The sequence below is a fragment of the Dipodomys merriami genome, unplaced genomic scaffold (assembly GCF_024711535.1).
Source record: "Dipodomys merriami isolate MVZ:Mamm:240054 unplaced genomic scaffold, mDipMer1.0.p SCAF_114, whole genome shotgun sequence".
NCBI classification, from domain to species: domain Eukaryota; kingdom Metazoa; phylum Chordata; class Mammalia; order Rodentia; family Heteromyidae; genus Dipodomys; species Dipodomys merriami.
The window spans coordinates 3,898,806-3,914,005 of record NW_027202427.1 but is presented as its reverse complement, the minus strand read 5'-3'; the positions used below and the strand labels follow the sequence as shown (position 1 = coordinate 3,914,005).

General features: G+C 45.1%; 1 protein-coding gene across 4 annotated transcripts in view; it reads right to left on the bottom strand.

Annotated features, from left to right (window-relative positions):
- LOC138822751 (MICOS complex subunit Mic25-like) overlaps nucleotides 1–14,501 on the bottom strand; it is a 222,252-nt gene extending 207,751 nt beyond the window's left edge. For all 4 annotated transcript variants that reach the window (XR_011370612.1, XM_070015695.1, XM_070015696.1 and 1 more), the window contains exon 1: nucleotides 14,312–14,501. Coding sequence is in view for 3 of the 4 variants with exons in the window: in XM_070015695.1 (XP_069871796.1) it covers nucleotides 14,312–14,398 (87 nt within the window). In the remaining variant the exon portion in view is untranslated. The remainder of the gene's footprint in view (nucleotides 1–14,311) is intronic.
- Between the last annotated feature and the right edge of the window lie 699 nt (nucleotides 14,502–15,200).

Sequence of the window (15,200 nt, the reverse complement as noted above, 5' to 3'; positions counted from 1 at the left end):
AAAGTCTCTGGTCCATTGAAAATGTACAAATATATGTTAAATAATATTCACTGTCAGGTGCTGGTGGCTCACACCTATATACTAGCTACTCAGGAGGCTGAGATTTGAGGATTGCAGTTTGAAGCCAGTAAAGACAGGAAAGACTGTGAGACTCTTATCTCCAATTAGCCACCACAATATTAAAAAAAAAAAAAAAAGCCAGAGTGTGGAGCTGTTGCTCAAATGGTAAAGCAAAAAGACTCAGGGACAGCACCCAGGCCCTGAGTTCAAGCCTCAGTACTGGCACAGAAAAATTAAATATTTATTAAAGGGCTAAATATAGCACTGTATTCATTCGGCAGAGCATCATGTTTGCCTGGTTTCCATTGCTATAACAAATTACCTGAATATTCAGCTTTAAAGAAGGACCGGTTTATCTTGGCTCACAGTGTCAGAGTTTCTAGTCCGTGACCACTTGGTCCTGAGGTGGCATAGCAAACCACAGCAGGAGCACATGATAGAGGCTTATTCACTTCCATGGAAACTGGAAAGCAAAGAGGAAAAAAGGGGGGCTGGGAAGGCGGCTCCGTGGTAGAGCGCTTGCCTTGCACGCATGAGGCCCTGGGTTTGATTCCTCAGCACCACATAAGCAAAAAGAAAAAAGCCAGAAGTGGCGCTGTGGCTCAAGTGGTAGAGCGCTAGCCTTGAGCTGAAGAGCTGAGGGACAGCGCCCAGGCCCAGAGTTCAGGCCCCATGACCAGAACCCCCCCCCAGAAAAAAGAGAAAAAAGGGGGACAGGGTCCCAATATCCCTTTCAAAGGCATGCTTGCAATGACCTCAATTCCTTCCACTAAGTACCACTTCTTAAAGGTTACATCACCTCCTAACAGTGCCTTCAGGACATGGCTTTTGGGGCAATACTTGCCCAAACTACAACAGGTATGTTAAGATATGACAACTATCATACCCAGAACTTATTGTCTAATGGGGCATATAAAACAGACACAGAACGTATGCCACAGAAGAGTCAGTTAAGAGCGGCACAGCTATAGTGCCCCAGCAATCTCCACACGGAACCCGAAATTCTAGCCAGAAGATACTTGAGTGAAGCCTCAAAGGACTATTTACTTCCCTTCCCTGAGCTCAATCTATGTGCCAGGGGAGGGGAGGGGAGAGGAAGGGAGAGGAGGGGAAGGGAGGGGAGAGGAGGGAAGAGATGGGATGCATTTTGTAAGATAGAGTGGGGCAGAGGGTGGCATTCCAGAATATAGAACAGCATGATTGAAAGAAGGCACAGCAGGGAGAGTACATGGACAAGTCATAAGATTCAGTCTGGCAGGTACACAGGCAAATGAAGAAAGAAAGCTATAAAGGGTTGATGAATTCTACTAGAGGCCTTGAATGACAAGGAGTCTAGAATTTATGCTGCAGTGAGTTGGGAGGCACTGAAGCATCAGAGAAGATGCCCCACCAAGATCTTCTCTTTGCAAAGGACAGTCAGGCAAAAGAGAAAAAGGGGCTGAGATGGCAAAGCCTGAGGAAAAGTAACACAAGAGTGCAAATCAGGAATAAGAGAGATGAAAAATGTACCAACTGTAGGACTGAAGGGGAGGGAAGGGACACAAAGACACTAAAACAATTGTTTAAGAGCTGGCATCTGTCTGAATGCATGAAACAAGTAAAAAAGCCAATTCACAGAATAGTAAGTGCAATATGATCTCATTTGTGCAACAAAATAGGAAAGAGTATGCTTGTATATGCAGGCTTGAAAAGAGTCTGAAAAGAATCATGAGAAATTGTGAACAGTTGGCATTTAAAAATAAGATGCATTTTGCAAAAAGAAAAAAATCTTAAAGTAATAGATGAGAGAAAAGATGACAGCAAGGCTCTGAGCCTGGCTTGCTGGAAAGAAGGAGGTGTCATTAGTGAGCCAAGAACTGCTGTGTGTGTGTGTGTGTGTGTGTGTGTGTGTGTGTATGTGTGCGCGCGCGTGCGTGCGTGTGTGTGTGTGTATGCGCAAGTGATATCTTCTAAGTGCATCCAAGTATCTATGTTCCACAGGCAAATAGATTGCTCAGGAAGCTGCAAGAGGTTGCATCTGGGGAAAAAAATGAGGGAATCCCTGGTGTTAGGGCACTGAGAAAGGAGAAAGGATGTAATTTCCCCACTCTCCAGAAGGAGGCAATGAAGCTCACAGCTGGCACAGAGGAAGTCAAGCCCCAGAGCGAAGGGAAGGGTGCCTATTTAACGCTAATGATAGAAACAACTTTGACTGGTATTCCTTGAGCACACTCTGCATGCCAGGCTCCAGGCTAAATGCACTGTCTATGCATCACCCTTTCATAGATGAAGAAAACAGTTGGGAAGCTCAACAGTCACAGACTCAAATCTAAATCCTGGTACTTAACAGTGACACCTGCACATGTGAAGACAGGAATGTGGAGAAACTCAAGTTACCTGAAAGCTGAACTGACTTAGATGTCACATCCCCTGGCCTGATAGTGTTTTATGGCCCAGAAAGTCAACCTAGTTAAGCCTACTGAGGTCAAAACCAGCTCACACAATGTTACTGACCAGGCACAACAAAGAAGTTCTCTAAGGTCACAGGTGGGGTATCAGCTCATTCATGGGCTGGGACAGTATCGCCATCATCACACCATGAATGGAGAAGGATGGTGCACAGAAGACTGCCTGATGCTGCAAGGCACATCAGCAGCTCAGCCAGGTCTTCACAGCCACACTCCTTCCACTTAGTACCACTCAGCAGTATGTACTGTACCAAGCACTAGGCTACTAGAAAGAGATGAATGCTGTTCCCTGCTCACCCCCATGCCAGGCCTGCGGCTCCTGTGGGAAAGGAGGAGAGGACGGTCCGCGCACACCAAGCAAGGGCCAGTTTGCCAACTTCTACAAGATCAAGTTTGTTTGGAGTCTCAATCAGTCAGGATCCTGATGCCCAGACACCTCAATCCCTGTAAGTTCCTGCCCAACTCCGTGATTCTAAAAAGATTCTTCCTCTCCTTGCCTAGGATTGTTGCCTTGGAGATTTTGTTCCTAGTCCTTTAGTTTTCGATGAGCTGAAATTAGACGCACCGGCTGCTCACAAGATTTAAATCCCAGAATGTCAAAATAAGAAGAGTCCTGGAGACCTTGCACTTCAGGCATACAAGCACAAGTATCCACAGAAGCCACGAAGGTGACAGAAATGGAAACCTGGTAAAGACAGAAAAAGTAGCGCAAGGGCACTGTGGTGCTGAGAGGTGAACCCACAGGGCCACCAAAAGAGGGCAGCACCTTGAAGCTCCAGGAAAGTGCTACCATATGGGAAGAGACCAGACTTTGAATGCTTTGTTTTTTTCAAAAAAAAAAAAAAATCACATTTATATAAAGCCTCTCAATGTTTAAATAGTGGCAATTAATTCAAATCTATTAATACCATGGTTTCTGGATTCATAATGTGGGAGGGAGGACCAGCCACTGGTTTAAAATACCATCTAGCAACCGACTAATTTATAGCAGGCTCTGAGCCAGGTGTCGGAGGCAGAAAACACAAGTAGGATATGGTTCCTGCTCAGAGCCAGAAGGAGTAGCTGAGGAAGAGATCATTTGGCCTGACTCATAGTACTTAATGTAGGTAGCAGATCTACAGAAAGTTCCTAAAGAGGCAAAAAAAACAGAATGTGGTCCTCAGAGAAGGGGGATTTAGTCAGTTAACGAAGGAGAGGTAACTGCACAGACAAAGGAGAATGGAGTTAGACACAGAAACATGAAGCAGCTTAGAAAAGGTCAAGACCAAGGGTCTCCTGCTGGGACATTTCTGCCCCTGTTTCTGGAGACAGAAAGGGACACCAGCACATGGAGAGCCAGTATCTCGTAAGGCAGATTCTGCAACAGGTCTTTTAACTGTATGCAAGGGGAAGTCCTGAGCCAAACACATAAGGGTGAATTCTGATTAGCCTCTAACAAGGAGCTAAATGGGGCTGTGAGAGCAGGATAAATGAGCAGAGTGGGAAAGAGACATTCTTTCCCCCTACAAACCTCCCTTTTAAGTGTCTGAATTTTATGACCTTTGCCTAAAAAAAGCTTACCCTTGTAGCATCAGGACTTACAGATTGGTGAAAAGCAAGCCTATTAGAATAAAGAACAATTTGTCAGATGGTGATAGAAAGACAGTGTGGGCCTGAACTGAGATAAAGAGTAGTAAAGACAAAGAGGGAAACTGTTGGAAGAAACTGTTGGAAGGTAAAGCTCAAGACTGTCACTAAAAGCAGAAAAATGTGGACTGCCCATTTTCCCAGACAGGGACTAGATGGTAGAGCCACTCCCCACATGAAGAAGAGGCCTTTTCAGAAGAGGCAGAGGAGTGGTGCAGAGGGGACAGATACACCCACAAGACGACATGGGGCATGGAAGAGATGACCAGGGGAATTCAGACAGCTCAGGCTTAGCTACTTAGAATCTAGATGCCATCAGCTCATGAATGAAGATGAGAGAATGGGGGGTAAGGGGACAAACTGCACAGAAGCGACAAGAGGACGAACAAGGAAAACTTTTGAAGATTCTATAGACATGAGGCAGGGGGGTGGGGTGCTGTTTTGGTCCTGGACACCAGCTCTACAGAGACATTCCTCCAAGAAATGGAAAAGCAACACTTGTGTCCCACAGCAGCACCTTCACTTGCCAAAGGAAACAGAGATGAGCTTAGTCAAAGTAAAAATTCACTACCTTTACATTTATGCTGGTTTGGATTTTGTTTTACCTCTTGTTTTTTTTGTATGTGTGTCAGTCATGGAGCTTGAATTGAGGGCCTGGGTGCTGTGCTTTTTTGCCCAAAGCTAGTGGTTAACCACTTTGAGCTCCATCTCCAGTTTTAAGTGGTTAATTGGAGATGAATCTCATAGCCTTTCCTGCCCTGGGTAGCTTTGAACCACAATCCTAAAATCTCTGCCTCCTGAGTAGTTAGGATTACAGGTGTAACCCACCAGCACCCAGCCCACATTTATGCTGTTTTATAGATTTAACTTTTATGAAGATGTGTAAAAGGTAATTATAATTATACAGTTAAGGATCACTGCAATGGAATTTCATCTTGTAGGAGGGGGACATCGTAAAGTCAGATGGCAAGTTAGAAATCACTGCAACTCTTACACTGTTTAAATTTTGTTACAGGTTACACTGATATTCAAATAAACCCTTGAGAGTTACTCAAAATACCCCCAGGGGCACATGATTGTATATAGTCCTCCACTAGAAAACACCACTGAATTTAGGAACTCCCTGGTCATGAGAATGGAGGGCACCAAGGGCAAGTCTGAGCCTTCATACTATCCTGTCTCAGCAACTGAGGAGAAAAGATAGAGAACCCTGAAGTATTTATTCTGTTTCCCTGTTTCCTAATATCTCAACACGCAGCCCAAGGTGTGACATGTTGGGGGAGTGTGTGTGAAAGCACCAAGCCCAGGGACTGGCACACAGTGTGTGCTCAGGCAGTTTGTTGGACTTGAAATTCAAACTCAGACTCCATTCATTGGAAAGCAAGAGAGGTGTTGGCTGGCTGTTTCTTGGCTTCCCAAGCTGGCATTTCCTGTTGTGACTCTGTCAAATTACACTCACTCAAATGGTAAACCAAGCAGCACGGTAAGGCTGAAGATTGGAGAAGACTTGTGATCTAATCCTTCAAGGTATATATGCTAAATACACACGAGGACATATCACATCTATCTCTCTAAAGCGTCAACATTTTTTGTTTACACACTTACTTTAACCAAGTCAACTTAAGATGAAGGATGCAAACAAAAAGAAGATTATCGATTGGAGAGGATCCCAGATATGTAGGTTAACATCTAGCAAAAACAAAACAGAGATAAAGAACAGAAAAAAGTAGTAATATAAACTACCATACAGATCATTGCTATTAATGCTGAGACATTCAAAGATTCAAGCTCAGAAATGCTGTTGGGTAAGAGTACAGTAGAAAAGAAACTGCTACATACATATGAAACAAGTCCTAGTAATTCCTCCTTCACAGCTGTCAGATAGCCAACTTGAGAACTGTTAATTCACTAAGTCAACATGAACTCAAAAGTCACATAACTAACTAGCCATTCTAATTTTAAAAAAAAATCTTTGCTCTCTTAGAACTTACTAAAGAAAAATAGGATCAAAGTCTGAAAAGAACACGGTGACAGAGACTAATAAAATCATTAATGTGAACAGGATATATACATAAGCCTACAATTCACATATTATTCATGAAAAGATGCAATGATCTCTCCTAAGTTCAGGCAAGAAAATAATTTTCACAGCTTCTATTAAACAGTGTGCTGTGGAATGTAGCCAACGCAATAAGACAAGTTAAAAAAAAAAAGAGAGAGAGAGAGAGAATCCAGAGTGGAATGGAAGTAAAACTGCCTTTACTGGCAGATAGTATGATCCTACCTAATATCCTAAGGAATTAATAATGAAAAGAACAAGAATCTGTAGTAACGTTGCAAAACACGAGATCAATATGCAAAAATAAGCTCTATTTCTACATACTAGCAATCTAAAATTCAAAAATTAAAAATTAATTTTAAAAAACAATTTTGTGGGCAGGGAACATAGCTTAGTGGTAGAGTGCTTGCCTAGCATGCATGAGGCCCTGGGTTTGATTCCTTAGTTCCACATAAAAAATAAAATAAAATAAAAAATTAATTTAAAAAACAATGCCACGAGTCAGTGGCTCACATCTGTAATCCTAGCTACTCAGGAAGCTGAGATCTGAGGATCACAGTTCAAAGTCAGCCTGGGAAGGAAAGTCCATGAGACTCTTATCTCCAATTAACCACCAGAAAACTAGAAGTGATGCTGTGGCTCAAGTGATAAGAGTGCTCGCTTTGAGCTGAAGAGCTCAAGGACAGCTCTCAGACCCAGAGTTTAAGCCCCACAACCAAAAAAAAAAAAAAATTGTTCATAACAATGTAAAAAAGAACACTTGGGAATATTTTTATAAAGTGTAAACTTGTTTCACTAGAAATATAAAATGTTGCTGAGATACATCATGGAAAAAATATATTTTCACAGACTGAAGACTCCATATTGTTAAAATGGCAATTCTTCCCCAAAGCAATCTATAGATTCATTACAAAATTCCAGCAAGAGCCGGACACCAATAGCTCACACCTGTAATCCTAGCTAGTCATCAGGAAGCTGAGATTTGAGGATTGCAGTTCAAAGCCAGCCCAGGCAGGAAAATCCATGACACCCTTATCTCCAATAAACTACTCAAAAAAGCCAGAAGTGGCACTGTGACTCAAGTGGCAAAGCTCATGCCTTGAGCAAAAAGAAGCTCAGGAACAGCACATAAGCCCAGAGGTTAAGCCCCAGGACTAGCCTGTCTACCACCACCCCAAAAAAAGTCCCAACAGGAGTTTTGTAGAAGTTGATAAATTGATCCTAAGATGTATGCAGAAACACAAAGGACTCAAAACAGCTAAAACAATATTGAAAATGAATAAAGTTGAAGGAAGTCATACTTCCCAGTTTTGAGAGTACAAAGCAGTAATAATCATAAAAACATGGTGTTGGCAGAAGGACAGACATAGAGATCAATGGAACTGAATTCAAAGTCCAGAAATAAACCTTAGGTTTATACTGAATGGATTTTTCATGAAGACTCCAAAGTAATTCAATGGGGAAAAATAGGCTTTTCAACAAATGGATTATGAAAAATAAGATATGTCATGCAAAACAAATAAAATTTTCAGCACACTCTAGTACTTGAGCCAAGTTCAACTCATCACTTGATTTGGTAAATCATTTTTTACTGAAACACAGCCATACCCACTCATTAACATATTGTCTGTGGCTACTTTCACCAAAAATGTCAAAACTGAGTACTCATGACACAAACCTTCTGGTGTTTTGATGGATTTACTATCGGGCCACTGAAAGAGGATTTTTGTCCAGCTCTGACTTACAGCCAGACCTTACAACATATACTAAAGTCACCTCAAAACATACCAATAAACGTAAATATAATAGCAAAAACTATAAAACTTTTAGGGAAAAAAAAAAACAGGAGGAAAGTTCCATGACCTCAGGTTAGGCAAATATTTTACAATATCAAAAGCACAATCAAATTTGAAAAGCATAAACTTCATCAAAATCACTAAACATTTGCAGTTCGATGACTCTATTATGAAAATGAAAACACAAGCCACATACTGGAAAAAATAGCAGCAAATCAGAGCAGACCAGCAAATCAGAACAGAACAAAGAGTTTATATCCAGCACAAAGGAATAATGATTTTAAAAAAAGACAAATAATCCAATTAAAATGGTAAAGATATGAGTACATTTCACAAAAAAAACAAATATGGATAGAAAATGAGCACATGAAAAGATGCTCAACAGCATTAGTTATTAGGCAAATGCAAATTCAAACCACAATGACATACCATTTCACAGCTACTAGAATTGCTATAATCAAAAAGACAAGACAATAGGAAGTGTTGGAAAGGTTATGTGAACCCAAACTCTCATATTTGCTGGTGAAAATGGAAAAGAATACAACCACTTTAAAAAACAACTTGGCAAGGTTGTTTTGTTTTGTCTTTTCTTTTTAGACAGGGTCTCATATAGCCCTGGTTGGCCTTAAATGATGATTCTCCTGGTTGGGCCCTCTGAGTGCTAAAATTACAGATATGTACCACTATATCCAACTTGGCAGTTTCTTAAAAAGTTAAACCCAATTCATAAACAAAGTGGCCCAGCAAGCCTATCCTTGAGAAATAAAGACATATTAAAAAATAAAAAAAAAAAACTTGCAACAAACAATCCTAGTAGTATTCAAAATAGCTGAGAACTGAAAACAATTCAAATCCCCATTGAGGACTGAACACACAAAATGTTCTATATAACCCATACAGTAGGGTACTACTCAGCAATGAAAAGGAACAGACTACAAACACCTATAAAACCACCAATTTTGAAAATATTAAGCAGAGCTGATAAGTGGCTTAGAATGGACAAGGCCCTGGGTTCAAGCCCTAGGACCACAAAAAATATTTTCACTAAGTCAAAGAAGGTAGTTCATGCCTGTAATCTTAAGTACTCAGGAGGCTGAGGTCTGAGGATCATGGTTTGAATCCAGCCCAAGCAGGAAAAGTCCCTGAGACTCTTATCTCCAATTAAGCACTAAAATGTTAGAAGTAGAGCTTTGGCTCAAGTGGTAGAGCACTAGCCTTGGGCAAAAATGCTCAGGGGCAGCACCCAGCTTCTAGTTCAAGCCCCAGGACACCCCCCCCCCAACACATGCACACACAATATTTGAAATGAGAAGTATTTGTGATATATAATACATCTCAGTAAAGTTTTTTGTTTTTGTTTTTAAAAAAGAAGTCAGAAACACCCAATAAAAAGCTTAGCAAGGGCTGGGAAGGTGGCCCAGTGGTAGAGTGCTTGCCTTTCATGCATGAGGCCCTGGGTTCGATTTCTCAGCACCACATAAACAGAAAAAGCAGGAAGTAGCACTGTGGCTCAAGTGGCAGAGCACTAGCCTTGAGCTGAAGAGCTGAGGGCCAGCTCCCAAACCCAGAGTTCAGGCCCCACGACAAAAAAAAAAAAAACTTAGCAAACATGGCAAATTATAAACACATTTCTGTATCTCCACAAACCAGAAATAAAACCCCAGGCACATGACTACAAGCAAAAGCAGGCAAGTTAGCAAGTCAGAAAAAGGCATCAGCCAGGCACCGGTGGCTCACACCTGTGATCCTAGCTACTCAGGAGGCTGAGATCTGAGGATCACAGTTCAAAGCCAGCCTGGGCAGGAAAGTCCATGAGACTCTTATCTCCAATAAACCACTAGAAAACCAGAAGTGGTGCTGTGGCTCAAGTGATAGAGTGCTCACCTTGAGCTAAAGAGCTGTGCCCAAGCCCAAAGTTCAAGCCCAGTGACCGACGAAAGAACGAAAGAAAGAAAGAATGAAAGAACAAAAGAAAGGCATCAGTAAAAGATTTAACATCCATCCAGGTGCCAATGGCTGTAATCCTAGCTACTCAGGAGGCTGAGATCTGAGGATCATGGTTCAAAGCCAGCCTGGGCAGGCAAGACAGTGAGACTCTTATCTCCAATAAACCACCAGAAACTAGAAGTGAAGACTGTGACTCAAGTGGTAGCGCAAGCTAGCCTTAAGTTGAAGAGCTCAGAGCAGGTGCCCAGGCCCAGAGTTCAAGCCTCATGACCAACAAAAACAAAAACAAAAAAACAAAGATTTAACATCTAGAGGCTAGAGAGAATTAAAATATATGGAGGCAGGATCAATAAAAGAGAAAACTTGACTAGGGAGGAGGCCAGGGTGGCCTTTCAGAAGAGGGATCCAATCTGTTCCATCCCATTGTATTGGTGGCAAAAGCCAATGGAAAGAAGTAATGAAAGAAATAATGAAAATTTTCGATACATGGCCCTTAAATTTGTTCTAAATAAAAACGGACTGCATTATGCACAATTATGAAATGTCTTTGGATGGACATGAAATTGAGACTGTGTTTCCATGTCAAAGAACACTAAAAATCGTATTAATAGTATTTTTTTTTGTTTTTTATATCTTTAAATACTCTTCTCCTGATATGAGAACTTCAATGTGGCCTCCAGGAAAACATTCACAGCGTTTCCTGGCATCCGGGGCCCAGCTCCCGGTAGCCCACAACCTTCTCAAACATCCTCATCCCTATGCCTGTCAAGCATCTAACTTTGAACCTGGCTTTCCAGATCTTTTACTAACACACTCAGCTCACTGAACCTACCTCCTCACTTATGAGATGGGGATGACATTTTACCTCTAAGAGGGGGATTATGGTGTCTCTCAATGTTAGCATGTGCAATATCTGAAATAATGCACCAGGCACAGTGCCCAGCCAAGTCACTATGCACCATCCACAAGACTGGTTCAGATCATATCACCAGAGTCATCTCCCCAAACAGGCATTTGCCTTTGTGCTATTTTCTCGGAACTTGCAGCTTTCATTCTGCTGCCTCTTTGTCTTTCCTTTCTATCTTTTCCCCTACACACCTGAGTCCTCCAGATGGCAGACACTTGGCCTTTGTTCTTCGTCTCTGTAAGGCGAGGCATGTCTGGTAAGTAATATACTGGCACAAATATTTCCTGAGATGGTAGCCTCTCTCTGGTTGTGGGATGTTGTGGGAGTCTCTTGCGTATCTAACTATATCCTCTGGACTTTCCACTCCCCAGTGGCCCAGAGCTATTCTCAAAGGAGCACAAAATAATAGTAAGGCTTATCTAGTCTAGATAATGAGCTTGGGGACAAGGATAAGGAAATAGGTTTACCAAGGCAGTGGAATAGGAAGCTGAGTAACTAGCATAGGGAAGAGGTTGGAGAACTGTGACAAGTCTGGATGTCAACAAGCACCCAACTTTGGTTGAATTATTAGGTGACTTTTTTACATGGGATGGAGAAAAAAAGTAGACATACAGAAGATACTATTGCCATAAGTTTGTCTATTCTTATTCGAGGATGAGGGAAAATTAACTGGTTAAAATTATCTTTATGTATTTCACACATGCTTGTTCTAAATAGTAGAGTTGAATATAATTGTAGCACTTTGCATTAATTAAATTTCTTTTTTCTTCCAAAAAATTAGGGCTTAAGACTTTATATGTAAATATATGCAAATAAGCATGCAAATGAGCAAGGCCCTCCCTAACCTTTCATTTTAAAGGAACCAGAGCACTTTCTAAGACCTGGGGAATAAATACAAGTGGTCTCTAGGAATACTTTATTTTCTCTGAAGGAGCCAGGGCAGATATTCTTTAAGAATCTCTTACTAGGTTAATGTATTAACTTCTCATCTGTTCTCTTGGGTAACTGCTTTGTTGATCGATCTTTTTTTTCCTGATCTTTACTCACCTGCCTAGAGATAAAGTGAACCCGGAGTAACAAAAAGCACTCATTACTATCCCATCTTTTCTTCTATCTTTCTCTTTCAAATGAAGTACACAAGCATGACTTATCCTTTCCTGATATGGAGCTAAGCATCTCTCCCCACATGCCTCTGGACAGGACACTTATTCTCTCTGATCAGCCTGCCCAACTAGAAGAGGACACAATCACTGAGGTTCCTTCTTTCCTTCCCATTTACTAGTCACAGCTAAGTTAACAGGACTCTAGACCACCTAGTAAGAACAAAGTAAGAACCTAGTAAGAGCCACACTTCCACTTCTGGCTTTTTGGTGGGTAACTGATGATAAGAATCTCACAGACTTGGGGCTGGGAAGGTGGCTCAGTGGTAGAGCACTTGCCTTGCATGGATGAGGCCCTGGGTTTGATACCTCAGCCCCACATAAGCAAAAAAAAAAAAAAAAAGCTGGAAGTGGTGCTGTGGCTCAAGTGATAGAGCGCTAGCATTGAGCTGAAGAGCAGAGGGACCGCACCCAGGCTGAGTTCAGGCCCCACAACCGGACCCCCCCCCCCCAAGAATCTCACAGACTTTTCTGCCTGGGCTAGCTTTTAATCAAGATATCAACTTCCTAAGTAGCCAGGATTATAGATGTGAGCCACCAGTCCCCACATTAACTAATTTTTTAAGGTGGCAACTAAGACCAAAAAAAAAAAAGCTGTTTACCCAAGTCCACATTAACTGAGCCTTTTCTTTCTTTCTTTCTTTCTTTTTTTTGGAGGGGAGGTCCGATCGTGGGGCCTGAACTCTGGGCCTGGGCGCTGTCCCTCAGCTCTTCAGCTCAAGGCTAGTGCTCTACCACTTGTGCCACAGCGCCACTTCCAGCTTTTTTTCTTTTTGCTTACGTGGTGCTGAGGAACCAAACCCAGGGCCCATGCATGCAAGGCAAGCGCTCTACCACTGAGCCACCTTCCCAGCCCCTAACTGAGCTTTTTCCTGAACTACTTCCCTACTTAATTCTACAATCCTCTGGGCATTTCTTTTAAATTGGTCTGTTTACTGGGTTTATGCATTTAATCATTCAACAACTATTGACACAGCACTCACAGCGTTCCACACGCAGTGTAGGAGGAACTATAAACTGTTGGGAGTTCAACAGCAAGGTCTGGAAAGACCTACTTCAATCCTGGTTCTCCCCAGTGATCACCTATGTGATCTCAGATGTGACTTCTTCAATCCTGGTTCTCCCCACTTGTCACCTATGTGATCTCGGATGTGACTTCTGGCTCAGTACCTCAGATCTCCTTACTCAAAAAATGGGATGGTAGAATACTTCTCTCAGAGGTCTGTAGAAAATTAAATGAAATACTGTCTGTAAAGGGCAACGCACAGCTGCCACCACACTCAAAATTATGAGCTGCTTTTATTATTCTCTTGCATTTTGGGGATAGTCTCACCTGTCACACAAGAGCCTGTCTCAAGAACTTACACTAATGGAAAAACAACTTATCAGCGCAAGTTTTAAAATGAGACGGGTGCAATGGAAATAAAACTGTCAGCCAGGTGGACGCTATTTTGGACTTTCGTGGTCAGGGACACAGAATCTGTCTAAGGCCCATTCTGACCTGAACACACCTGGTCTTGGAAGCTAAGTACGGTCAAGTCTGTTTGGTGCTTGGATGGGGGGAAACATGTAAGGTGTGGGCAGTGACAAGGTGGAAACCGGGAAGAGGAATGGAGCGGTGCACGGTAAATAGAGATTGCTTGGCATCTTCTAGAGAAGGCAAGAAAGAACTCCTGGGAGGAGCGGACAGACAGGTGGAGATGGGGGGAGGCAAGGGGACTGGCCTGGGATGTGGTCAGAGAGGTCAGCGGGCACCTGGGCAGCCTTGCATAGCCTGGAGAGGAGGCTTTCTCAAGAGCGCGGCTGCGGGTCCACGTGGAGGGCTTCGGCAGGGACGCGCGGCCCAGGACCTCAGGCGCAATTCCTGCGTGCGGCGGAGGGCAGGGCGCTCCCGCGCGCAGGCGGCCTCGGCAGGCGGCGCCCGGTACACAGAACGCGACGCGCACACTGGGGAGAGGCGCGGGCGCGGAACGAACTCGCAAAACGTAAACGCTAAGCCGACCCGAGCTGCGCTTCCCTCGGACGCTGGCGGCCTCCCGACTCGCGGCCTCCGCGGCCTCCACTCCTCCTCCCGGAAGGCCGTGTCGAGAAGGCTGGACACCGAGGACCGGCGTGGCCTCTTCCCGGCCGGGAGACCCGCCGAGCCTCCGGACCCCAGGCCCGGCCGGGACTCCACGAGGACGGCGGGCGGCAGACGCTCCGGCCGGCCGCACTTCCCTCAGGGCCGGGCCGCGCCGCGCCGCGCCGCGCCGCGCCGCAGCGCCCTTGGGCGCCCTCCACGCCCGGCCCGGCCCCGCGGCGCCGCTCACCCGGATGCCCTGGAGCACCCGGACCCGCTCCTCCTCGTCCATCTCGAAGGACACTCTGCGGCTCTCGCTGCTCTCGGCGCTCCCCATGGCAGAGGCTGGCGGACCGGAGGGCGGGCAGCGACGCCACCGGCTCCAGAGCAACCAGGCAGACGCCGCGCGGGCGCTGAGCCCGACACTTCCGAACTCGGCCGCCAAGGCACCGACCAACAAGAGCTCCTCTTATTGGTCGACGCCGGAGGCCCGGCCAATCAGACGGCTTGGTCCCGCGGTGCTTTATGGGAGTCGTAGTCCATCTTCCAGGCGCCCCAGGGCACGCCGGGAGCGCGGCGGGGGCGTGGTGCTCTGGAGCCGGGCGCGCGACCCTCAGGAGAGTCGGGCACGCGGGCGGCAACGCGCGTCCCGCGGCGGAGGCGGGCGCGCGGGCGCGCGGGCGCGCGGGCGGTCAGCGGGCAGAGCCGCGGGCCGCCCTGAGGCGGCGCCCCGGCCCACGTGGGGTGGCCGCTGGCCTCCTGCTGCACACTCGCGTGGGGCGCGACCCCGGACCTGTGCTGAGGGCCGGCCCCGGCCGTGGGTGACGCCCTGGCATGTTCTGTGGAGCGGGGGCCTGGAGTTCTCTCTCCGGAAGGCACCTGGGTGGAAAGCGGGAGCCATACGCTTGGGGACATTGAACACAAAAGAGTTTTCTTCCTCACCTGCAGGGAGGGGCTTGATCCTGGCTCACCGCACACGTGTGGCTGTCTGCGCCAGCCGTCAGCCCCCCTGACTGCAGGGCCTGGGACGTCCACCTGACAAGTAGAAGGCACTCACAGCCAGCACCACTAGAGCCAGGTACAATTGACGGGTGCACAATTCTTTGATCACTGGTTATTGTTGTTGTTTTCTTTTGCCA